General features: G+C 43.1%; 1 protein-coding gene and 1 long non-coding RNA gene across 4 annotated transcripts; one reads left to right on the plus strand and one right to left on the minus strand.

The window, feature by feature from the left end:
* Positions 1 to 13,052: 13,052 nt before the first annotated feature.
* LOC131329207 (uncharacterized) lies at positions 13,053 to 16,722 on the plus strand. The gene is made up of 2 exons (XR_009200690.1): positions 13,053 to 13,566; positions 15,100 to 16,722. It is a non-coding gene; the product is annotated as an uncharacterized LOC131329207 (long non-coding RNA).
* On the minus strand, positions 16,516 to 25,265 carry LOC131329206 (2,3-bisphosphoglycerate-dependent phosphoglycerate mutase 1-like). Of its 3 annotated transcripts, XM_058362292.1 has the most exons (10): positions 25,103 to 25,265; positions 21,439 to 21,494; positions 20,213 to 20,469; positions 19,364 to 19,587; positions 18,886 to 19,004; positions 18,652 to 18,808; positions 18,462 to 18,563; positions 18,260 to 18,379; positions 17,086 to 17,143; positions 16,516 to 16,960 (listed from the first exon to the last, which is right to left on the minus strand). In XM_058362292.1, the coding sequence occupies exons 2-9, from the start codon at positions 21,468 to 21,470 to the stop codon at positions 17,099 to 17,101; spliced, it is 1,056 nt and encodes a 351-aa protein (XP_058218275.1). In that variant the 5' UTR covers positions 21,471 to 21,494; positions 25,103 to 25,265; the 3' UTR covers positions 16,516 to 16,960; positions 17,086 to 17,098. The 3 variants fall into 3 exon arrangements, with proteins under 3 accessions (XP_058218275.1, XP_058218276.1, XP_058218277.1); XM_058362293.1 differs by lacking the exon at positions 21,439 to 21,494; XM_058362294.1 differs by lacking the exons at positions 21,439 to 21,494; positions 25,103 to 25,265 and adding an exon at positions 21,046 to 21,193.
* Positions 25,266 to 26,438: the final 1,173 nt, after the last annotated feature.

Genomic DNA, 26,438 nt, shown 5'->3' on the forward strand with positions numbered 1-26,438 from the left:
CAAGTATATCATACTCCCCCCGTCCCTAAATAAGTGTCCGGCGCGCAAAACTAGGCCTTACAAAATATGCATGTTTTTCATTGAAAAATTAATTTTTTTTTTCACAATCTAATAGAACTCATTGCTATCTATTGATTTGTGAAAAAAATTAGATTTTTTTAACGAAACAAATGCATCTTTTTGAAGAGATTTGCGCGTCGGACACTTACCATACTTTAAGTCCTAAGGGTTAGAACACGATCATTATACGTGGCATTCAAATGACAAAATATGAAGTACTATAAAAAAAAATAATACATTTTATCCATCCATCCATCCATCCATCAGAATATGAAATACTCCCCCCAAAAAAAATACTCCCTCCGTCTCGGTTTGTTTGTCCCCTTTTTGACTTTTTGAGAGCGTTTGACCTCTCAAAGAATTGGCTATAATTTTCAATTCGCAATGTTTTTAATATGCAATATGGATCTTGTTTGATAGTGTGTGGCTCGTGATCTCTGGTCCGAGTCCTTCCTCCGCTGGTTCAGTGGCTTCCTAGCCTTCTCCACGCAGCTTGCACAGTGAGCACACGACTAAGACCTGGCCGGGGGTTGCCCGGCAAGGCCCTCCGGCAAGAGGATAAGTATGTGCAGGAAGATAAGGAAGAGACTAGGGTTTGAGTGGGTAATCGCGTATATGAGTGCGTACCTTTCAGAGGCGTTATCCTTTGGTATTTATAGAGTTCCCTGACTTGCTCTCCAAGCACAGGCACGTGCCTTACGCGGATCAGGCGATGTCACCATGACATCACCGAACAGATCTGGTAACCGCTTTCGGGGGTGAGCTGGCATGATTCATGTGCGATCATGATTATCCCAGGGCGTAACCGTCTCCGCACGTGGGTGGGCACGTGGCCGCACGGGTGGCCTAGCCCACAAAAGAACTTGTCGGTTGCCTAGCTTGAAGGGAAGCCGAGCCTGAAGGGGATTCGGGCTAGGCGACATAGTCCGCGGGGCCGACCCTAAATGGTGGCCTAGCTTGGCGTAGATCCTCCGTCGCCGGACGCAAGGCAAAAGCAGAGTCGACGACTGGTGTGCCTCGGCTCAGGCCGAGCCCAGATAGAGTGGATTAGCCACCCTTACTGCGACTGGCAGCAGTAGAGGAGTAGAGTTGTTAAATGTTGGAATCCCAATTAAGCTCGGCCTGCTACAATAGCCCCTCAATCTCAGCCGTCGCCGAGCGCGCGGTTGGGATTGGTGTTTAACTTTGGCCAAGCCTTCTTATCGCCGAGCATGGATCACGGTTGCTGGACAGAACTTAGCCGAGCCTAAACCTTTTTCAACAGATCGTCACAGACGTGGACCAATGGAGATACGCCAGGTGTCCATTTCTTGTTGGGTACGGCTGACAGGGGGGACGGTTGGCATGCGTGGGGCTCTGCCAAGCCGTCTCATCAGGCCACGCGTGAGGTGCTCAATGGTTGTAGGTTCGGCGGTGCAATGATTTGGGCGGGAAACTCGAATCCCAAACCCTACCTTTATATAAAGGGCTGGGGGTAGAGAGAGAAGCCACGATTATTTTCTCTCTCTACACCTCCATCGCCAGAGCTTCGTTCTATGCAAGTTCATCTTCCAGTCTTGATTCTCAGAGGATTCAGCACCAACTCTTCCGAAAAGTCCAGGTATATGTTCGAACCTTACTTCTCCTTGTTTTTCTATAGTTTTTTGCGCCCTTCTTTTGTGTTATTCTGGGTTTTTTGAGGCATTTCCCGTTCTGTGTGAACAGTGTGAGGGTTGAGATGAACGACTGTTCATCTTCATCTTCATCCTGTTCTTCCGAGCCCCAACTTCGTTGTGGGCTGGGTTTGGCCAACGCCGAGCCCCATTACAAGAGCTTTAGATTCTCCCGAGCTTGAATTCCCCATAGGACAAAGATAGGGTGGGCCAGTAGGGTAGCCGAGCGTAGAGAGATCCTCATCCGTCGCCGACGATAAGGTTTCTCATCATTCTCTTTTGTGTTGATAGGTCTAGCTCACCCGGTTATAGTCATCTCTTCCGACTCTGAAAGCCCGGGGGAAGATTCTGGAGACTCGATATTCCGCGAGTGGTTGGAAAAACACAGGCGCCGACAACAAATATCGTCCATCGCCTCAAACATGTCTACCGACACTAATGATTCGAATGCCGAACGTGTTTTCGAGTATGGTGCCGACGAGTTCGACACCGAGCCTGAGATATCGTTCACAACATCAACCCATTCTGAGGCCAAACCCCATCCAGGGCCAGAAGCCGAATCGAGATTCAACCCTCAGGCCGAAACCACCACGTCTGCTCGGTCTGGGCATAGTGACGCCCAATCCGAGGGTAGAGGGGTCGCCGATCTCTATGAGAGGGGCCAAGTTTGCCCTCATGCCCATTTCTTCAGCGGAGACCTTAGGGAGTACCAAAGTTTTTGCCGAGAATACAGTATTCCCGACGATGTAGTTGTCAGCCAAGTGGCCAGCAACCGAATCAAAGATCAGAGGGAGCAACGTCCCGAACATATCACAGTTCCCTTGATGGCCATTTGTGAAGCTGGGCTGCGGTTCCCTCTTCACCCATTTTTGAGAGAACTTCTGGCTAGGTTCAGCATCGTCCCACACTACTTTGCCATTAACAGCTACCGAATAGTAATGTCGGTGATCAAGTTGAAGGAGCTTCACGACCTTGAGTTCACCGTCGCTGACCTTTTTCACACCTACATTATGTCTAGGCACGGCCAGACCGAGCGTCGATACTTATCAACACGTAGCAAGAAGCAACCCCTAGTAGATGGCTTGCCCGACACTGACAAATGGGCCAATTTTTATGTCGAAGTGAGTGGTAACTTTGAGTTCGGCAACCAGTCTAACCGTAGATTCATTGTTCCAAAGGTCAAAGACTTCAGAGGTAGCTTTAACCACTTTTTGTCGCAGCCGAGCCCATTTGTAACTTTTTCGATTGTTAACTGTTGTTTCTTCTTGCAGATCACCGAGCCATCACCAAGACTCAGCAGTCCCTGCCCGTCGAGGCGCACGTCAATATCCTCTTGTCACAAGCTTGTAGAGACGCGCCGACGCTGCTTGGTTACGAGCCGTCCTACAAGGGAAAGCTTAGGAGAAAGGGAAAGAAAATGGGGCCGAGCACAGAAGGTCAAAGCCGAGGGAAGAAGGTAGGGCCGTCGGGAGGCACTAAGCAGCCGAGGGTCAAATTGCCATCATTTCGGAAGCCAGCAGAGTTCTGGTAACAAGAGAGTCGTCAAGCCGAGCAACCGGGTATTCACATTCCGCTTCAAACGCTCATGCCCAAGCCTAACGATGAGATGGGTCGACGTAACGTAGTCCGGGTGAACATCAGGGACGGGAAAGCCGTCCATAAGGGGTCGGGTTCAGCCGAGCCTGCTGAAAAGAGGCAAAAAGTCAGCCATGACTTTTTCCCGACCAAACCACCAAGTTCTCACCCTAGCGAGCAAGAGAAGACAGAGTCGTCAGCCGCTGGTGGCTTAAAGGCAGCCGAACAAACTTTTGGCTCGGCTGGCTGTGTTGTCGCTCAGGAGTTCGCTCCATCCTACGCAATGGCCAAAGGCAGAGTCGTGACGGTGGAGGACTCTGTCAAAGTTGAACCTGGGTTGGCTACTGCCATTCTCCAAGGTCTAGCCTTGCCGAAGGACATGGCAAAAATTCCAGAGGGCCTCCAGCCGAGCTTGATTCATGCCGGTGCTTACCTTGTTCAGGTGTGATCCGACCCTAGTCCTTCGCCATCATTTTTATCCTTTTGAGTATTTTTGTGCCGACGTTCTCTTTGTTTATCAGGCTGAGCAGGCCTTGCTCCGCTCATCAAAAGAGTCCGAGCTCGTTCTCGCCGAGCGCGCTCGCTTCCATGAGGACCTAAAGGTCGAGCGAGAAAAAGTGAGAAGCTACAAGGGAAGTCTGAAGACGGTGAAAGCGCAGGTGGCCGAGCTTGAGAAGGAGAGAGATGAGATGGATGAGAGAATGAAGAAGGCCGAGCGCGAAGTGGCCAAAGTTTTGAGGAGGGAGAAGAGAAAGATGAAGGAGGTTGATGGGGCAGCTTATCAGGCTGGATTTGACCGAGCTGGGGCCGAGTATATGCGGGAGGCTCGGTCAATGGTAAATGACGCCATCAGGATGAGGGTCCCCATCTCCTACCGAACGGGATACAAGGACGGCGTGAAGGCCGCTTGCGGAGTTATGCAGCTGGAGGTTGATACGAATTTGATGAAGTCAATTCATGCTCCAGTAGCTCCCGAGCTCGTTCTCCCATATACTGAAGAGGAGTGTGCACCTCTCCCGCCAGAGGAATTTCCCGAGAGCGAGGATGACATTGAAGACCTGACCGACGCTGACATCGTTGTAGTAGACTGGACAGGTTTGGAGCAGGCTGGTGATGGTGGCAAGAAAGCTGCTGCTCCTGCCGAGCAGGAGTTTGTGAATGTGGATAAGGATGCTCGGCCTGAGGACGCCGCTGCTAGTGGTGGTGCTGATGTCGACGCAGGTGCCGCTGGGCCTGGAGTTAGTGTTGAGGAGGCTATCGAAGGTTGAGGATGTTGTAGCCGAGGCTGAAGTTAAAATTTGTCTTTCTTTTGATTTTGAACTTTTTGGACTGGACGGATCCGAGTTTGGATTTTGCCGTTCCAAATGTAATGAATTCTAGCTTTGAACATTTCGCCGAGCTTGAATGCATGGTCTTTTAATGAATAGCTTATCTTTTTGCAATGCCTTGTTTGAATTTGTAGTTATCCGTAGCCCCCACTTTGGTTTGGGTTCGGCTTAGTGGTAGCAATGTTTGTCCAATTGTTGAAGTTGCTAGCTATAGGTATTGCCGAGCCTAAACCAAAGTAGAGTAATAGAATGAAGAGAGTTTAGCGAGCGTGTGTTGTTCTCGGCCAGTTGCTAGTTTAGTGGATGACACTAAGGTTAGTCGCCAAAGTTGTGGAGGGCACGCATCCGTGGTTTGGGGCTCGGTCAACTTTGTCAGCCCCTAGCCTGTAAGTGAAGTGTTTAACGTTTGTGGGTGGTTTGCTCACCAAAGCGTGAGTGTAACCGGGCTGTAGCCGACCATAATGTCTTGCTAAGTCGAACCGGAGCCCAAATTCCAGCCATATTGTGTGTCTTTGGGCTCGGTGGACCTGATGTCCGTTTTGCTTCTTTGGGCAGTAATAGTGTCCGAAGCAGAGGCATAGGAGCCGTTTGTGGGTGTGACCGAGGTCAACATTTATGGTTGGCCAAGTAAGCCGAGGTAAAATATAAAGTAAATGAAAAGGAATTTGGAATTGTAAATGATGACTGCCAGATAAAATTTCTTTGATTTCACAAACATGAAGTATAGGTTGAAATGTAAAGACTTGGGCCGAAGCCAAAGAAAAATAGGATAGGTAGTGGCCGAACATGAGGCACACTGTTGGAATTTCGGCTACATGTATGCCTTTTTGAGGTTCTGTGCATTCCATGGGTTAGTTAGAACTTTCCCATTCATGTCCTCCAGCACGTAGGCACCTTCACCAGCAATCTTGACGATACGAAAAGGTCCCTCCTAGTTGGGCTTGAATTTCATTTTCTTGTTGGTTTGCACAACTTTTCGCCAAACCAAATCGTTTGGTTTGAACTTTTTGACTCGCACGCTGCGGTTGTATCCCTTGGCCACCTGCTGCTGGTATTCAGCAAGGTGCAGGCGAGCGTCGTCATGCATTTCTTCAGCCAAAATCAGCTCTTGTGCCATAGCATCGTCGTTTGTTTTGGGGTCAAATGTTTTTGTTCTGAGAGTTGGAAACTTGAACTCCAACGGGATGACGGCTTCCATGCCAAACGCCATTGAAAATGGTGTCTGGCCCGTTGAACGCCTTGGTGTAGACCGGTAGGCCCATAGGACGCGTGGCAATTCTTCAGCCCATTTTTCTCTTTTGGAGTTCAGCCGACGCTTGATGCCGGCACAGACGGTCTTGTTCGTGGCCTCTGCCTGGCCGTTTCCTTGGGGGTAGGCTGGTGTGGAGTTGAAGAAACGTATCCCAAACTCGGCACAAAGGTTGGTGAGGTCCTTGCCGACGAACTGAGTTCCGTTGTCAGATACAATGGCATATGTGACGCCGAATCTGGTAACAATGTTTCGCCAGACAAATCTGCGAACGTCAGCTTCTGTGATTGTCACTATAGGCTCGGCCTTTACCCATTTGGAGAAGTAGTCTGTTGCGGTGATCAAGAACTTGAATCCTCCTGGAGCTGTTGGTAGTTTTCCGACAATGTCGAGCCCCCATTGTGCAAAGGGCCAAGGGCTGGTAATAGGGGAGAGGTTCTGGGCGGGCTGCTTTGGTATGGGAGAAAAAAGTTGGCATGGTCGGCATTTGCGAACAACTTCTTCGCAGTCTTTCTTCATGTTGTTCCAGAAGTAGCCTTGGCTCATGGCACGTTAACAAAGGGAGCGGCCGCCAGAGTGGCAGCCGCGCTGCCTGAATGAAGTTCTTTCAGAATTTCAGGCACTTGGGTGGGGTGGATAACGAGGAGATACGGTCCGGAGATGGATTTCCTATATAGTTGGCCACTTTCAGAAATCCAATAGTAAGTGGCCTTGTTTCTCACACGGTAAGCTTCCTTCTTGTCTGTGGGTTGGGCGTCGTGCTTTAGGAACGCAACGATCTCATCCATCCAACTGGGACTGAGCTCGACATTGAGTACCTCTGGAGTGGGCTCAAAAGACGGGCCGTCAATGCTGCCGAAGTTGATGGTTCTGAATTCTGAGGCTGTGGACGCTGAGGTGAGGCCTGAGAGTGTGTCCGCGTGTGCGTTGTGTTCGCGGTTGATCTGTTCGATGCCGAAATTTTGAAACTGAGAGATGAGCTTAGCTGTCGTGGTTTGGTATTTCAACATTCGAGGGTCCCGTGCTTCATAGTCACCGAGTACTTGATTGACGATGAGTTGGGAGTCGCAGTAGACAACGAGGTTGGTGACTTTCATCGCGATGGCTGAGCGTAAACCTGCAAGGAGGGCTTCATATTCAGCTTCGTTGTTGGTGGCTGGGAAGTCAATGGTGATGGAGCTTTCATGAAGTGTTCCACATGGTGAGACTAAGACTACTCCCGCTCCTGCTCCGTTGCTATTGGAAACCCCGTCGACATTAAGTGGCCAAGTCTCGCCTTGAAAAAGGTGCCATGGAATGGTCACTGAGCTATGTTCGGCAACGTTTGGTGGGGTTGGAGCATTGAGTGCCGTTGTGTCTGCTGGAGTGAGTTCTGCTATGAAGTCGGCCAAAACCTGGCCCTTAATTGCCGTTCGTGGCGCAAAGCTGATGTCGAAGTTGGCAAGTTCAATGGCCCATTTCGAAACCCGGTTGGAGAGACCTGCTTTCCGAATGAGAGCTTTGAGGGGGTGTTCTGTTAAGACGACGATAGGGTGTGATTGGAAGTAGGGTAGGAGTTTCCTAGCCGCTGAAACAAGAGCAAGGGCTAACTTTTCAAGCGGTAGGTAGCGAGTTTGAGCTGGGAGGAGTGTCTTGCTTGTAAAATAGATGGGCTTTTCATCGGCGCCTTCCCGCCATACAAATGCAGAACTGGTTGCGTGGGCGGACACGGCGAGATAGAGATATAAAGTTTCAAACTCTTTAGGTTTTACCAGCAGCGGGGATGAATTTAAGTAGTCTTTTAGTTTGGCCAAAGCGGAGTCACAATCCGGGGTCCATTCAAAGCTGCGTCGACTTTTTCTCTTCAAGGCATTGAAGAATGCGTGGCACTTGTCTGAGGATTTGCTAATGAATCAGTTTAGAGCTGCTGCCATCCCAGTGAGCCTTTGTACTTCCTTGATTGTCCTTGGTGGGCGCAAATCTTTAACAGCCTTGATTTGGTTGGGATCGGCCTCAATACCTCTTCGTGTGACCAGGTGTCCGAGGAATTTCCCAGCGCTCACCCCGAACGCGCATTTTTTGGGATTCAGCCGTAGCTTGTGTAGCTTGAGGATTTCAAAAACTTCGGCCAAGTCTCGCAGGTGGTTGGATTCCTTCTTGCTTTTGATGACCAGGTCATCAATGTAAGCCTCCACGGTGTGGCTGATTTGTTCTTCTAACATCTTGAATATTGCTCTGTTGAACGTTGCCCCTGAATTCTTTAGTCCAAAGGGCATGACGCGATAGCAAAAGATGCCATATGGCGTGATGAAAGCAGTTTTCTCCATGTCGTCGGGGTCCATGGCAATTTGGTGGTAGCCACGGTAGGCGTCCAAAAAGCTTAGCCGAGCATGGCCTGCCGTTGCGTCCACAAGTTGATCAATCTTCGGCAGTGGGAACCAATCCTTTGGACAAGCGTCGTTGAGATTGGTATAATCCACGCAAACTCGCCATTTGCCGTATTTCTTTTTAACGACCACAGTGTTGGATAGCCATGTCGGGTATTGTACTTCTTGGATTGCATTAGCCTCTAGCAGACGCTTGACTTCTTCGATGACGGTGTCGGCGTGTTCGGCTGCAGAACGCCGTGCCTTCTGGATGACAAGTTTAACGTCTTTCTTGATGTTGAGGGAGTGACTGATGAAATTGGGATCGACCCCCGACATTTCGTTGGGGGTCCAGACAAAGACTTCTATATTTTTCTTGAGGTATTGGAACATTTCTTCGCGGTCAGCCTCGCTCATGGAAGAGCTGATGAGAAAGAATCGGGAGCCATCCTCGTTGATTGGCATTTGAACGAGGTCCTCCTCTGCTTTGTCTTCGGCTTTCTAGTCGACGTCGTTGATTACGGCCATGTCGGGGACTCAACCCATTGTACTTGTTTGGCTTTGGCGGAGTTGTGGACGGCAGAGACGTAGCATTTTTTGGAGGCCACTTGGTCACCTCGCAAATCTTCCTGTCTTCCTGTGGCGCCGTTGAAGCGGACGACCTAGTGGTAGGTAGAAGCAATGGCTTGCATTCCGTGGAGCCAAGTTCGGCCAAGGATGGCGTTGTATGGGCTCGGTACGTTGACGACGATGAATTCGACGGTCAGAGTTTTTGAGCCGACGACGACTGGTAGGAAGATTCAGCCAAGTGGCCAGACTGGTGCACCGTTGAAGCCGATAAGGGGTACTTCTGTAGGTTGTAGGGCCGACTCTGGTAGATCCAACTTCTTGAAAAGGTCGTAATACATGACCTCTGCTGAACTTCCTTGATCGATAAGGACGCGCTTTACGTCGTGGACGCCGATTTGTATGGTGACGACAAGGGCGTCCGAATGTGGAGTTTGAACATGTTCAAGGTCATGCTCAGTAAAGCTTATCGTCCACTTGGGTATGTCCTGTGGTCGTTGACACTTGGATCCGCAACCAACTGAGAGTATCTATTTGGATGTTGAAGCATGATCGATGTCGGCCTTAAGGGCGGTTTTGGATGCCTTTGTCACTGGACCGTGGATGACGTGTATCAGTGGGTGCTGTTCGTTGGGGTTGGGATTTGTCTGCCGGGCGGGCATTTTTGATCGATCGATGTATTGATCGAGGTGACCTTGAGTTGCGAGTTTTTCCAGGAGGGCTTTGTATGGTGCGCACGCAGTCGTGTAGTGGCCGAGCTCGTTGTGGTAGGAACACTTTTTCCTCGGGTTCTGATCCGCTTGGCCGTTGTCCGTGCCGAGCTTGCCTTGCGGCCACTCGAACCATGGTTGCCTCATGATTTCTTTTAGGAAGGACCAGATGTGTTCTTTGAAATGGGTGGTTTCGACCACGTAGTCGTGCTCTTTGGGCTGACGTTTCTTCCCTTCTTTGATGTTGTTGACGTGTTTCTTTGGCTGGGATTGTTGAGTTACGACTGGTGTCTGCAGCTGAGGAGCCGTCGTCGGCAGGCAGGTTGTTAAACTGGGGATCCCTTGAGCCGCTCGGTCCGCGTAGAACTCTTCAAGGGCACAAAATCGTTCCACAACACGCATCAACTCTCCCATGCCATGCGGAGGTCGAATAGCTAGCTCGTCGAGTATTTTACTGCCAGATTCTAACCCATTTTTAAAGGTGCGCGCGGCCCAATACTCGTCGATTCTGGGGATCTCATTGAAAAGTTGCCAATAACGCTCGGCGTAGTGTCTGAGTGTTTCGTTTGGCAGCTTCCTCATCTAGGACAAGGACTCAGGCTCTTTGGCTGTCCTGTTACTGGTGATGAAGCGAGTGTTGAAAGTGCGTTCAAGGTCGGCCAGGTTCCGTATGGATCCAGCGGGCAATTTGTTGAACCACTGGAGTCCAAGGGAGCCGAGGCTGGATGGGAACACTTTGCATTTTATTTCGTCCCTTGTGGTGCATAGCTCAATGGTTTGACGGAAGTGGATAAGGTGGGTGTAGGCTTCGCATGTGGTAGGATCGAACTTCGTAAACTTTGGCAGGTGGAAGTTGGGTTCGGCCGTCGTGTTGATTATGTGGGGTGTGAAGGGAGAAACGCCGAGGTCCTTCAGCTGCCGCTCAAAACCAGGGCGTGGCGGCCTGCCGTGCTCATTCGTCTTTGTTCTCTTGGATTCTCTATCTGGAGACTTTTCGCGGTTTCGATGCAGGAGTTTGTCTCGTAAATCTGCTGTCACCCGGCGATGTTTGTCAATCGTTTTTCCTCTGTCCTTACGGGATTTGGTCTCGTTGTTTGGCTCGTCAATACGCACGCCCTTTCCGTTCCGTCGATCCTGGTTGCTGTTGTCGAACTTTTCTGCAGTGATTTCCCCGAGTCGTTCAGATACATGGCGTCTGGTCTCCACAGAATCTCGGCTACGGTGGGAAACTGTTGTGCGAGAGAATTCTGCGCGGCCAATGGAGTATGTGCTTGTAAACGACTCGGTATACCTAGTGTTGGTTCGATCGTGGTGATCTTTTGAGCGGTGTGTTCTAGATGCGGAAGGTTGCTTGTAAAGGATTATTTCTCTGGCGTCGCCCGGTGCCGGGATGAAGCCTAGGCGATCTTTTATTGATCTGCGTTGGCCTCCCTCGTTCTGACGCCCTTGTGGTGGTGGTGGAGGTGGTGTTCGCCTTCTCCTACCCCCTCTTCCACCAAATCTGGATGCAGCGGGGGTGGTGTCTTGCTGTATACGCTGTTTCATTTGGGCCACCTCCGCCCTTAGCGCAGCCAACTCGTTATCGCGTTCATCGTCGCGACGCTGTAGCAAACGGATATAGGCCGCCGTTACGTCGTTCGCGACTGGTGAGAGACCGGATCCTGGGGCGAGGGACATGGACATGTGCCTCTCATGGGGTGTTGTGGGGATGACATTTTCGCTAGCGTCTTTGGTCCCTGAGATGGCTACATCCGTCTGATCTCCGCCCATGGTGAGTGGTTTGGTCGTTGTTTCACGGAGGAGTGAGGGGATTTGGAGGATGTGAGAGCCGTTTGAATCAGAAGCGATTCACGTCAGGTTCACCAATTGTGTGGCTCGTGATCTCTGGTCCGAGTCCTTCCTTCGCTGGTTCAGTGGCTTCCTAGCCTTCTCCACGCAGCCTGCACAGTGAGCACACGACTAAGACCTGGCCGGGGGTTGCCCGGCAAGACCCTCCGGCGAGAGGATAAGTATGTGCAGGAAGATAGGGAAGAGACTAGGGTTTGAGTGGGTAATCGCGTATATGAGTGCGTACCTTTCAGAGGCGTTATCCTGTGGTATTTATAGAGTTCCCTGACTTGCTCTCCAAGCACAGGCATGTGCCTTGCGCGGACCAAGCGATGTCACCGTGACATCACCGAACAGATCTGGTAACCGCTTTCGGGGGTGAGCTGGCATGATTCATGTGCGCTCATGATTATCCCAGGGCGTAACCGTCTCCGCACGTGGGTGGGCACGTGGCCGCGCGGGTGGTTGAGCCCACAAAAGAACTTGTCGGTTGCCTAGCTTGAAGGGAAGCCGAGCCTGAAGGGGATTCGGGCTAGGCGACATAGTCCGCAGGGCCGACCCCAAATGGTGGCCGAGCTTGGCGTAGATCCTCCGTCGCCGGACGCAAGGCAAAAGCAAAGTCGACTTTTGGTGTGCCTCAGCTCAGGCCGAGCCCAGATAGAGTGGATTAGCCACCCTTACTACGACTGGTAGCAGCAGAGGAGTAGAGTTGTTAAATGTTGGAATCCCAATTAAGCTCGGCCTGCTATAGATAGATCTCAATTAGTTTTATTATACAAAATCTTTAAATTCATAAAAAATATTATAAAATGTAAGATATAAGTATATTTTTGAAAGGCACGTATTTCGACAATTGGACAAACAAATTGGGACGGAGGGAGTACATAATATCCATCCACCCATCAATCACAAACTAATGTTTTCACTGTTAGCTTTAGAAACAATACGAAGACTTCATTTTCCCACTCTACTTGTTCTCATTCATTGTCCTCAACTAATGGAGGAGAAGTATGCTGGAGAAAATTCGACTGACTGAAGGAAGACAGGCTTTGTTTGGAACTTAAGGAAAGGAAAGAAAAACTAAAAAATTTTCCCTCCTATTGTTTGGTTGGAAGAGAAAGGGAGAAGAAAATAACAATTTTAAGTTTTGTGAATAATAAATTTTTCCTCTCATTTTCCTCCCTTTTTTTTTTGTTCCAAACAGAGCCTAAGGAAAGTGTCCAAAGAAAAAATATTATGGCTATGACATTCCAAATTCCAAGCTACGATCCTGTCATTGGCGGCATTCATTAAGTGCTTGATAGATCTAAAAATTACTGTAGAAGACTATCATTAAATACAAATATCGTGTACGTGGATACAAATATCTTGGAAGTGCTTGAAGCGCGTGCTTCATGCGCCTCACCTGCACTTTGCCATCCTGGCCTCACTTCAGCATATTGAAGCACAGTATCTGTGCCTAGCTTGCTTCGAGTTTAAGCACGCGCTTTTTAAAACATTGTAACATGGACCAAGACAAATCAGAAAATGGAGCAAAACAGAAAAAGGTGTAGATTTGTAAATGCCAAACGAAGCATTAATCCATGTGAAGCTGCAAAACTCAAAGAAACATCTTATATACAGTTTCAAAACTTAACACAACTAGTAGAAAACAATTTCCTTCACATTCAAATAGACACTTCATCACTGAGTTCATCTGAAAACTAAATTTCACTTAGTGGTGCCAAGTATACCGTGCATAACGTGACTGGAAAACGTATTGACATCACTGATACTACAATATCTATATTACTTCTTTTAAATGTACGAAGATGTTTCCTTCTTTTTACTTTACCCAAATGTCCCCAGCACTTGCAACTAATACCAATCCTGTTCTACCCCTCGTTCCAACCGACACAATACAACCCAACACTTGCAACTATAAGAGTTTCCCGCTATTGGAAAGCGGCAGCCCACGGGCAGTTTCCTCCTAGCGAAACGCTGCACCTGAAGCGGCGGCATGTAAACGCAAAAGATGTGTCTTCTACAAACAAATGGTTCCCCCAAACTATTTCTCTGATTCTCTCCAACCGCTTCAATGCACATTCCCTGACTCCCTTCCATCTTCATCTCCAACCTTTGATGTCCGACTATTACAAAGACCCTAACCCGCCGACATCCGGCGAACACTAACCCGCCGAACGACATTCCCCAGCACTGACCCGGGAACCGTACTCACTGCCTATGTTCCCGCTGCCAAAAAAAAAGTGCTTAGTAAGTTCAATCTTAAACTGTTTCGAAGTTTGAAATTAATTCCTCTACGAACAGTATTTGTTACTTGCAAGTGGTGTACAATATCTTGCAAATCTGAGACCGGCAATGGGGAATCATTACATATCTCTATTTTACTACAAACTAACCTGATTCCTTCTCCTGTTTCGTTGTTTTCCCTTTAGTAATGGTTTCGCGCATAAGATATTTGTAGAAATGCCTCTTTGACTGGTCAATTAATACAGTTGGGGAGTTGTCAAGATTGTGCGCGCAAACTGTTCAACGAACAAATGGAATCAAAACGAACATATAAACAGTTATGACCTTCAAAAAAAATGATTTGGACTTCAAAAACACGTATTGTTGTCAAAATCTACATTAGTAAATAGATTAAAAGTTAAAAGTATGGAGCCAATAACATATATTTTGATAACAAAGAAAACAATATGGACCATGTAGAGAGGGGTTTGCATAGAAGTTGGGGGTCATGGCACCCTCTATTCCCAACGCAGTTACATTTAGCCTATTGTAATTCAATCACATCTACGATAAAAAAATTATGCACACTAAGCATGGCACCCCCAGTCTCTGTCAAACGGTTTTCAAAGAAGAAATGGTGTTCAGATGTGTAAAATGGGGGTTCTTTTTGTGATTTTTGTTCCGATTTTATCTTGCGTGTGCATCTGAGTTTGTTTTGAATGGGTCTATATTCTGTTGAAATGCCATTATATTAAGGTGATAACACTTGAATAGGGTTCACTGATTTTACAAAATTCTCAAATATGTACCAAGTACTGAAAACTTGAGCAATACAATAATAAATTTGTAAAACATTTGAGTTCACGAAGAGTAGAAAATGGCAGTTTACATTTGAACAAGTTTACATTGCCTTTCAAGAGGACGTCATGGTTTCTTGGTATTCCTGTTGAAGTCATTGTTTTGATCTTATCAAAAGAGGAGATTATGATCAAAGGATTGGAGCATGAATGACCCCTCAATGTTGCACTTTCTGGTTAAATTCTCCATGAAAATATGGATTGATGGTTGAATGTTGGACTCAATTCCAAATTCTTTTTGCCCTGCAAATTTAAAACTATAATAAGAACTACCAAGAGACATCGTGCTTTTAGGTCCAATTCACCAAATCTTGAGATTTCCTATCATCTTTTATTGTCCTATTATTTTGCAATTGTTTTGAAAAAAGTAAGAAAAAGCTCCTGAAGTCTTCGTGCATTGTCCTCATTGTCATGTTGCAGAGTCGAGACCCTCTTATAACTGGATCAATTGGTAACTATGTTATGGGTTGGTTTCAAAATGGGAATACTTTCTTGTTTTTCCTTCTTCAAAATGTTTTGATTGAGAGATTGTGGGTCTAACCCACAACGTCCACATGGAGAAATTGGGGCAAAGTCACTTCGGCTACAAATTAAGGCCTTTGCCATGTGATATTCATCTCAATATATTTTTTTGGACTTGTGGTATATTGGTTTCTTCTTATTTGTTTGGTTTTAAGTACGGCTTTAATTATTAATGCAGGTGATGGCATAGGTGTATTGATGCCAAATAACCTTCTTACATGTTCTTCAAAGAATGTGCTACCAGTCTTACTTTCTTTTGGACAAGTCATGCACCTTGCAATATCTAAAATTGAATGTGGTTTCATATGATCGTGGATATGCTAAGAGCCTGAGGAGGAAAAGAACAAATGACAGGAGCACCCCAAAAAGATAATTTATCTTTGCTCACTGCATAATATTCTTGTATTTTCGTTTTTCTTTCTCCTTTCTAAACCCTGCACAACTTGCTTTTACATCTGAAAACATTGTTCAATCATGTCATTGAGAAGAACCTTTCTTCATATTTTGAGATAGTGTAAAATTACGTGATTGGATGTTAGGTTAGACAGGCTTCTAATTTTATTCCTTTGAAGATATTTTTTTTGCTATTTTGGTCTAGTATTTCCTCAACTCCAAGTGAAATGAGCATATTACCTAACATTTTTTTGTCTCAAATTCACTTTTATGGCATGCCCTCAGGATGCATGTATCTTTTGTTTACATGATAGGATTTAGGATATTAGGTTAGATAGGCCTTTCATTTGTTCCTTTAAAGATATCTTCTTAGTCTGAGTGTTTCCTCAACTCCATGTAAAATAAAATACTTGCACCTTTTTTGGCACGCCCTAAGGATTTATTTTTCTTTACGTGTATAACCAGTATCCTACTTAAGCCCATTGTTACACACTGGTATGGCATACTCATGATGTACTTTGCAAGAGATTGAAAACCTATATTACTCTTCTATTACTAACATATCAGTATAAAGTGAAAGCATAAATTAAGAGTATCTCCAACCTTACCTTCAAATTTGGAGACATCAAATGATTTTGAAGGCTTGCTCGCCAAATTGACATTTCGAAATTTAACATGTACAAATTCTCCCTCTCCAACCATAGCTTCAAATTGGAGTTGTCATTATGTTTTTTGGATGATTTTGTTTTCAAATGGTTATTTTTCCGAACAAAAAATATTTGACATTGCCTTCAAAACTGGCATTAGTGAAGGCCAAATCAACGTATAGTTTGGCCTTTTCAAGTGGCAGCTGGTGTTGGCTTCAAAAGTGACCATTACTTTCCACGTGGAATTTGAAGACCCCCAATGTGATATTCTGTATGGAAGTGGAACAAAAATGTTCTAACGTACTCTTAAAGGCAGCAAGGAGAGAGTTAATGGTTACGACAGGTGTTGTGCATTTGGGAAGGTGCAAAGGCTAACAGAGATTTTGATGGCTACTAATTTTGCATAACTTTTGTCATATTGAGAAAATAGCTCATTAGTTTGGAATCAATTTCTTATCCTTGTAAGGTTCTAATTGTGGTAACTGACTTGTACAGCAATAGACATGTTGTCACAAGACATATATTTTCTCTGGATTAAGAACATTGGATTCATGTATAAAGTAAACGAAGAAGCCAGCCTTTATAGAATTACAAAAAACAAGCCCGCATTTAACAAATAGCCCAATATCTTCCCTACCCCCAAGACAAATTGAAACACGGTATTGTGCAAGTTTTTGATTGCCAGACACATGCAAACATCATCTAATTGTGCCTCATCCACGCTACATTCCACGTGCAACGCACGTGTACATCAACTAGTACTAGCAAAAGAGATGAAGATTATCACCTTATTTCGGTTTCTTTCACATATAACTTCAACAACTTGTCTCAAACATCTAAACACTAAACGAGCAAAACTAGGCATATACTGTGACACATACAACACGTACAATAGAGCAAGTTTCCAGCTTTATAACCTTACCACCAACTGTATCTAGCGGTTTCAGAAACCATCCTCGCGCAAAACAGCTTTTCACATCAAATATAGTACTGATAAATCTGTAGATTGGAAAATGGAAATGCAGCCGAAGGTAAGTGCCAGCAAAATCATCTAGAGTGTGAGCTGTGAGGCAAGATAACAACGGGGGAGTAGCGAAAGAACATCAGTATAGTATTATGCATACCTGACTGATAGCATCACTGATACTTTTCATCTAACTTCTGCCTGTAGAGAGCCAAGGTCTGCATTTGGGAGAATGAAAAATCTTTAATGTCCCACATTTTTTATAAGCCCCAAAAAGGAGAAAAAAACAGCCTGGCAGCTCTGTCACTCTCTCTCATCATTAGTGGGTGATATAAAGATGATAATCTGATGGAACTGAAAGTTGAACCATGTTGACCATTTTTTGATACACCATTATCAAACATAAATATCCTTGGTACCTGAGGAAATTTTATTTGTCAAATTTGTGTTAGAAATATGCACCAGCTCTCAGACCTCAGAAAAGCAGTTGGATTTCTAAAAGTAAGGTGAAGATCCAGAGGTCCTGTTTGGTTCTAACTTTTTCCATCAAGATATTTAATCCTGCAAAAAATGGCATAAATAATACCATGGGGAAATGGTCGTATTAATCTCTTCACTACGAGTCTGATGAGATTACTGGTCCAAAGAAATTACATATCCATTTCGATGGTTAGGCCTTCAACTTTATCTAAGGGTTGTACCTAAGGCAATTTAGTCCAGCAAAAACAGGCTCCTTATCATATTTAAGGAAATCATTTGTCAGTGAATACTGATGGTTCAGTTCGTGACTCATTTAACAAATACTATATGTTAACAATGGCGTAAACCATAACAGAAGGTGAGTCTTGATTAGGAAGACCGCCATCTTTATAATTCTCAGAAAAGGGCAAGGGTCTCTTATGACTTTCATCTCTAATAAAGCAGCACATGTACCACTAAATATCCCTAACCTTACGCACAGTCCCACACTAATGCAATTTTCATTCACCAAGGTTCCCAGCCATCAAATTGAGGGACGGAAGGAAATCCACCCTTTCTTTTCTTGATAAAAATTGGACACAACAAATGGGTGAAAATAAATAGATAAACTTTTTAAGGAATAAGAAATGACAGGAAGACATATAATAGATAGAGTTATAAAAGATCCAAATAACAGATACTTCACGGCCTAATTAGCAAAAGTGCAATATAAAGCCCACACTCATTCATTATCACTGACCGTATCACATTTTGAGTGCATATTTTAAGCTATACCCGTGAGAATGGAAACGAGAACTTCAAAAAATATGACGATCAAGAGCAAACTCTAGTACAGCATGGGCAAAGTTGCACACCTTAGTGTAGGCATAAAACCCTGCTTCGGAAGGCCCAGCAGGGCTTCCCCTTCTCACAAACTTTCCCTCTTTGAAAATGTAAAGCATAGGTATCCCAGTTGATAATTCCAAGCTAATAACCTGATGAAACAAGCCATGAATTCTGTCATAAACAAACCAGAAAATGGCACAAAGCAAACAAGAAGCAAATTATATATTTCACCTCCTGGGAAGTTAATTTGTCAAGATACATAATGATGGACCTCAATGAGTTTCCATGGGCGGCGATCATTACGTTTTTTCCGGCTACAAATTGGGGTTCAATCTGCAAGCATTATTTACAATGTTATTGCTAGTGAATAAGAGGAAACCTAGATGATAAGATAAAAGAAACAAGCAAATAACGAAATTACATGTTCTTTGAAGTAAGCAACGGCTCTCTCAGCACACATTTCCAAACTCTCACCATTAGGCGGAGGTATGTCATAACTACGGCGCCACTCATGAACTTTCTCCTTCCCATATCTATCTGCTGTTTCCTGCTTGTTAAGACCTTGTAGTTCCCCATACCTAAAGACCAGAACAGGTTATAAGGGGATAGGAGGCAAGAGCAATAACCAGAAAAATGAAGCTGAAAAACTATTTACAATCTTTCATTCAGTTGCCAAGCTGTGACAACCGGAATACATTGCTTTTTGGTTTCTTCGCTGTGAATTCTACTCCAAGACTTTGCCTGTTCACTCTCGTCATGCATAACGATAGGCACCTGCGAGTAAATTGATACGGTAGTGGGTTATATACCAATTATAAGAAAACAGGTCGGTGTTTTCGAGACATTGAAGCAAAAGATTCTCTAAACGAAACAAAACCTGAAAACAAGTAGAAACGTCATGCCACTATGTGCATCTAATGTAAAATGTTAGGTCCGTATCCCATCTGCCTGTCCCACCCCCCCAGACACTCTCATCCAGTAATTTTTTTCCTTTGACCGATTTTAAGGTGTGTATTACAAGTGGATTGTATGGATGCTTTGGACATAAATGGGTTCAACTTTACAAGAACATCAAATCCCAAATTCAGAATGGAAAGAGATCACCCATGACAACTATGTTTTTCCATAATTACCTTCTTGCGACGGTGCTGCGTCATGGCAAGCATGGCTGTCATCTGCGCGCGAATCAGGGTAGATGTATAGATCATGTCGACAGGTATGTAGCTGATTCTCTTGCCAGCTTCAATTGCTTCTTCCACACCCTTCTGGGTTAATGGCACATCTACGCAACCCGTAAACAAGTTCTTTTCATTCCATAAAGACTCGCCATGTCGAATCAGAATCAAAGCCGCTTCATCTGAAAATGAAAGTGGAATCAGCAATTAGAAGAATCCACAAAGAACCACTTCAACAGATCATCATCTCTACCCGAACTGAAGGATTCATGTAAGGGTAGTAAAATATTTTGAATCTTATATGAAAAATGAATTTCAAATACAACATCTATTTTCAATAATTAGAAAAAAGAATTTAAATTTCTCCAATCATGATCAAAGAGAATTTTGATATTATGGACTTCATAATAACTGCTTTTTGCTGCAAATTAATTACATTGTGGGACTGGTTGTTTGCTGCTCCAATTGATAAAGTAGATTAGGAAGTCAACTTTTTACATTCAAAAAGAAAATCTAAGCCATTAAGGTGTACATATATATTGAAAACTTAAACCTCTCTAAATGCTTTTCTTTGTTGGTCTATAAAAATACATATATATTAAGGGCGTTCCATTAACCACCCGTGGCACCATGTGAAGCCGCTTGTGGGCAACCCACGCACCTTGAAATACAAGAAAAGCATTCACCTACACAAAGATATAAAAGTAGACATAATTGAAGTCATATGATGAGGCACAAACAATCAGTATTTATACAGCTACTTCTTAAAATTCTAATTGAATTGAGACACCAAAAGAGTAGATTTACTTGATTTCTTTCGTGATTCGGTTGTGGCATTCTTTGAAGGGGATGAAACTGGGTTTGACACTGAAGTCGGAGAAGTTGAGGCTTGAGAAACAACAAGATTCCTCTTTCTAGATTGATAACTTTCACTTCTCAAGAGCCGTATGTCAACTCTAAAACCATTGGAGACCAAGCGCAATGAAGCAGTTCCATGGTCCTGGTGAAAGCATCCATGGGAGTAAAGAGTACCAATGGCTTGGTGAAGTGCAGTAGCGGCCATTCTGAAAACGAATGAAATCCAGAGTAATTATTTGTACATACACACTCTGACATATGGGTAAGCACCAATTTAGTGACCGATGCAAAGTATAGTCTGTGTAGAAGTTAGAACTACTGACACGTGCTTTGAAAGGAATAAAGAAGAAGAATCATAATGAAACCAAAGGGGGCTCACGGATTCAAAGAAAGTGCTGTCCACTCCCATTGTTCAAGGCAAGATGGAATTATGCACACGGAAAATAGAGAAAAAGAGAAAGTAACTGAAATCAACTAGAATTGAACACATTCCAGTCACATAATTAAGGTTTCGCAAATAAATCGTGACATTAAACTTGGCTCTTTAGCCACAAATGTTTTTTTTCCCCTTCACTTATCCGGGGCTAAACGTGTAGAAGGATAATTTATTTTTGAGAAATTCACGTTCATTCAGTTCTTGCTTTATCTAAATGAACAAAATCAAGTAATCTGTCCATCATATCATTTTATTTTCTTACATCTTTCCCCTTGCAATTTATTTATTTTTGCTAGCTTCCAAGTTTTTTTTTATAACTCAGGTGTCCGGGCCAGCTTACGTGCACCTCAACTAATCTTAGGGCCCAATCCCCCCGTCCACTTGCAAGGAGCCCAATTAAAGCCGGAGCAATTGCTTCTTATGGACTGGCCTCCAAAGGAGTTGATAGCGCCTGTGAGGTTTTGAACCCAAGACCTTAGAAGGGAGCAAACCTCTAAGTTTCACGCCTTGACCACTAGGCCAATCCCTTGATCCCCGCCCACTTCCAAGTTCCAAGCACATCCATAACAAGCCTTGACCACTAGGCCATTCCCTTGACCACCGCTAACTTCCAAGTTCCAAGCACATCCATAACGAACATGGCCTAAAAAAGGGTGGAGGTATAATCACAGAAAACCAATCAAAACCCAACTTTTATTCAGTTTTTAACAGGAGATTTGCAATGCAAATTAGATCCTACCCCAAGAACAGCTCCTTAGTCAACATTTCCATACATGCACTTTCACAAGCTCAAACCTTTAAGCAAGTAAAACAGGTTAAATCTATCCAAACAGGTGATCCAGTTTAGATATATAACAATGTAAGATAAATAATACCAATACCATACCGGTATACTCAGCGGAAATTAGATCAAACTAACTTCTAACCATTGTTGTTCAAGTTGAACACCGAATACACGTATTAGATTTAGGTGTCTTCTAACCTATGCATGACTTGAGTGCCTTGAGTGATGGATGTCAAAGGCTTAAATAGATGCTAGGTTAGGGACCCTTTATCTTTTTTAGAAAACCTTATAGTTTCCCTCCATCATGGAAACACACTTATGGAGATAGTGGAAAGCCAAAAGCTTTTGAAACCACCACTGCATATAATGTAAGTGGGCAACAAACTATAATCCCCTATGTGACTAGGTGGGCCCTAAAATATTTCTTACATTCTCCCACTGGCTCACGAGACACATGTATATTACGTTAGTGATAAATACTTTAATATGACCATGTAACTGAAATTGCCCATATCCTTGAATTTAGAAAACCTCCTACTCCATTGAAAAATATCAAACATGAATCATAGCGGTGTTGCCGTAACTAATAGGCATTCCCTTCCATGTATTACAATGTGTGACACTTTCCAACAAGTACTGGACAATACCGAATAAGATAAACTTGATAAATAACTAACTAGTAGTCATTTAGGGTCCTCTTTATTTATCCCAACGGATAAACTTTATACGTACTTCTTACCTTATGTGCACATGTACGTCTCCGTTCTCTAAGAACACTCATAGTGTGACAAATCCCAATTGAGCAACAAATGAGAGAAAACATTATAAAATGAGCTAACATGTCATATATCCACTACATGACATACACTATTTTGCAGGCAAGAATTAGCTCAATACTTTATGCTCAATGGTCACGAAAAGCGTTTTTTGAACAGTCTCTCTCCTTACGAGTTACTTTGCATCGATATTCTTTGTTCGGCCTTTATCTTTATCTTAGAGAAGAAACTATAGCCGAAAAAACTTAGTAATGGTCTCAATATAATATCGACAACCTGAGACCCTTTATTACATGCTATCTAGTTTCATGCAAAGCTCCCACTAATTTCTACATTCATAGAAAATAGCAACTTAAGACATGATTGTGATGCATGTAAATCAACTTAAAAATTCTCGGTTCTTTATAAGTACCTTATAACCTTTATTTGTAGCCTTCTAGTACTTCATATCATGCTCACTTGGAAATTGATCTAGTAAACCCTTGACCAATATCCACATAGCCTAGAATAATGTATATACTCCCACTAACCTTACGGAGTATTCTCTTTTTTTTTTTAATATAAGAGAGAGACTTTATTTTTTTTTTCTTGGGCAAAACTCTTTTCCCGATGCTATCCAAGCCAAAACTATATTGGATCTTCAAATAGTCCTTAAATCACTAGTATAGAGAAAAAACTCCAAATGGATATATTACTTTGAACATTAATCCTATGGGGTTAAATCTCTCCCACTATTAATGTTCAACGTTTATTTTGCGCACTTGATCATGTGATTATAGACGCTTCATTCACATAACGCAAAATCATGACTCCTGCATCGGAGAAAAGTGAATTTCTAAATAGTCAATATAATTTCCGCAACTTTATAGCGGAATACGAGAAGCAACTTTATAAGCAATACAAATGGCTACAACAATCAAGAAATAATGATTTTCAATTATATGTAAATTCTAACCTTCCGTGGGTAGAGGTGCATCACGCATGAATTTACATCACTTTATGAATAAGATAAATGATCAAAATAATGAGAACGAATTCTCTGTACCTGTGGGCATAGGAAAAGTTTATTCTCGACTTTCAAATGATTATCTTACTCAACGTAAATCACAAAAATAACAACCTCCTCGCATGGGTTTTTATTTTCATGAATTAACTTCAACTTTTATGCTAATCTTTAACTCAAACAAAGTAAATTCAAACCTCAACATAAAACGCACAATAATGGGAGAATTTTCTGTTTTATGTGGAATTTTTCACTTTGTCCCAAACAAACTAATAAAACTAATTATTCTCCTGTGGGTAAAAATAATTAATCTTATTAATTCAAACTTAATGGTAGATGCCATATAACACAAACACATATAGCCCAATGGCTATCCACGTGACAATTCTTAATATAAACACCATAATATTTCGAGATGCTGTGGCTAATCTCGAAATGTTACGACGTCCAAGTCATCCTAAAAGGCATGAACCAAACTTTAATGGGACAAACCCCAATAACATCCACTCCTGAGTCCCGATACCGTAAGTCGATCTCATGATCAAAGTTCGAACACAGATCGCAATCATGCATAGTAAGCAAGATGGGCTTAAATGAAATCAAACTTTAGTGTACATAATCTGAATATGCAGAAAACATCAAGGCATATTGGTAGAACAAGTGCCCAAATAATTCTTACCATAAGCAGAATCAACCAATACGTCCACGTAGAACCAAATAGGTTTGTACATGCTAAACTTGAATTTATCTTGATGCCTAGATCCCATAGTTGCGGTGTCTCGAAATATCACGCAATAGAAAATTGCTCTTTCTTGTTGTTAATAGTCAAGCAAAACTAGGCTCTTAATATTCCAAGCCCGGCCAGTAAAGGAATACCAGTGATTTCAATCCAAACTATCCTTCACAATCAACAAATAGCAGCAAATTCATGAAATACATGTCGTGTGAGACCAAATTCTTCTATCACCAAGTAATTGTGAAAGATCTTGGAATGAAGTACTATATAAAAGTCAGAGAATTTGATCCACTGGATACATGAAATATAAAAAGCTTTATGACCACATTACTGCAAACTAGCATGTGAAGGAACAGGAACGATCATAACCACAAACCACCGACCGTATACGATCATATTTTGTTTCACCATATCTGACCAAAGAGTGTAGAGCAAAACAGAAATCACTTTTCAAGTATTTAATTATGACTGTAGTCTGATCATGTCCTACCGCAAACGGGATAAATCAAACATGTGTACATATGTAGGAACTTTAAGATCCGTATACTAAACAACATGGATTAGAGGTTGCTCTGATACCACATGTAAGATAAATAATACCAATACCATACCGGTATACTCAGCGGAAATTAGATCAAACTAACCTCTAACCATTGTTGTTCAAGTTGAACACCGAATAAACACGTATTAGATTTAGGTGTCTTCTAACCTATGCATGACTTGAGTGCCTTGAGTGATGGATGTCAAAGGCTTAAATAGATGCTAGGTTAGGGACCCTTTATATTTTTTAGAAAACCTTATAGTTTCCCTCCACCATGGAAACACACTTATGGAGATAGTGGAAAGCCAAAAGCTTTTGAAACCACCACTACATATAATGTAAGTGGGCAACAAACTATAATCACATATGTGACTAGATGGGCCCTAAAATATTTCTTACAAACAAATCAAACAAATTGCCTCAAACCGTTAAAACATAAACAACAAACGAATCTGAATACAATAGGAGGTACCAATTTTACAGAATTTCAGAGGAGAAACAAAATACGATTAGCAGAGAGAAAAATAGATAATGTGTCGTAAAAAAGGGGAAAGAGATCTTACACTAGTTTTTTAGAATAGAGAATAGACGGCTGGCTCGGATCACCAAAAAACCCAGGTGGGGACGCTAATGCAGGGGTTTATTACGAGAGACGTCGACGGGTATGCTGCTGAAAGCAATGGCAGCCGCCTGTCTCTACGGACAAAAACGCGAGCGAGAGAGAGTGAGATGTTTTTTTTAGGTGGTTTCGCTCAGAAAGGGAAGCGTATAGTGCCAAAGTTTCTTCCTAGTTCTGCACAGAGTTGGCATTTGGACATCTAAACCCACAGAACACACAGAAGTAGTAAATTGGCATATTCTTTCAAGTGTCCTAGGCAATTGGCAGTTTATGCTTTCACACCCCTTTGGACGGTGAGAAAGATGAAAGAGGAGCCTTATGTGACATTATTTTTTTTTAATTTCTAATTTCTGTTATTGATTGAACTAAGGCTCCGTTTCAGAGACCTTCTTAAAAAATAATTAGCATATTTTATATTTTTAAACTAAAAAATAATATAAATGAAAAATAATTTTTTAATTTTTTTTGCATCGTATAAAAGATCTCGATGAGATCTTTCAAACAAGATCCATATTGCATATTTTAAGATTTTAATAAACTCATAATTTTTGAGCTTGAAATTGCCTTCTTAAAAAATAAGGATTTTTTTCTCGTTCCGGAACGGGGCCTAAGTAGGTAACGGTATCGGTATGATAGTTGATGAGATGAAATCGTCAAATTGATCGTTTATAAACTAAGTAGAAAAATTTTGCATAGTTTAAGGGATAAAAGCAAAAAAAAAAAAAAAAACTCTTTCGTAGTTTATGCTTTTACACCCTTTGGACAGTGAGAAAGGAGGGGAAAAGAAAGAGGAGCCTTTTCTCTCCAATTTTCATCATTTATGTGAGATTGAGTGTGAAAGGAAAAGACTAATCAAAACATTTTTTTTTTATACTTTTATCTCCATTTCTCACAAAAATGTTCAATCGAAATGAGCAATTTCTTAAACCACAACCATTTCATTTTCTTTCTCAAGAAATCACTCCATCCAAAGGGATTGTTAGGGCCACAAACAAACGGATCGAGGCTCGGCTCTTTAAGGGTTCAGCTAGGCTTGACATGTGATAAGCCCTCTATAATGTAAATAATAGGGCTTATCTCTCTCATTTTTGTCACACACAAGTGCATAACTTGCTTGATTTAAACGATATTACACGAAAGATGTGTTTTTGACGTTTTCAGGTGAATTGCGTGAATAAAGCTTGTTTTGACGCCATGGATCAACTCTAAGGGTATCCTACACCCGAGGCCATGTGGCACTCCATCATCGAATCCCAAGAATGATGAAAAGTAACTTCAGA

The sequence above is a fragment of the Rhododendron vialii genome, chromosome 6a (assembly GCF_030253575.1).
Source record: "Rhododendron vialii isolate Sample 1 chromosome 6a, ASM3025357v1".
NCBI lineage: Eukaryota > Viridiplantae > Streptophyta > Magnoliopsida > Ericales > Ericaceae > Rhododendron > Rhododendron vialii.

Bases quoted from the DNA above. Each gene is read 5' to 3' on its own strand.
- LOC131329206 (XM_058362292.1), bottom strand. From the start codon at position 21,470: ATGGAAATGTTGACTAAGGAGCTGTTCTTGGG. The intron at 20,470-21,438 runs GTAGGATCTAAT...ATTCGTTTTCAG, and splicing joins ACTAAGGAGCTGTTCTTGGG to AATGGCCGCTACTGCACTTC. The intron at 19,005-19,363 runs GTAATTATGGAA...ATTTACTCGCAG, and splicing joins CGCAGCACCGTCGCAAGAAG to GTGCCTATCGTTATGCATGA.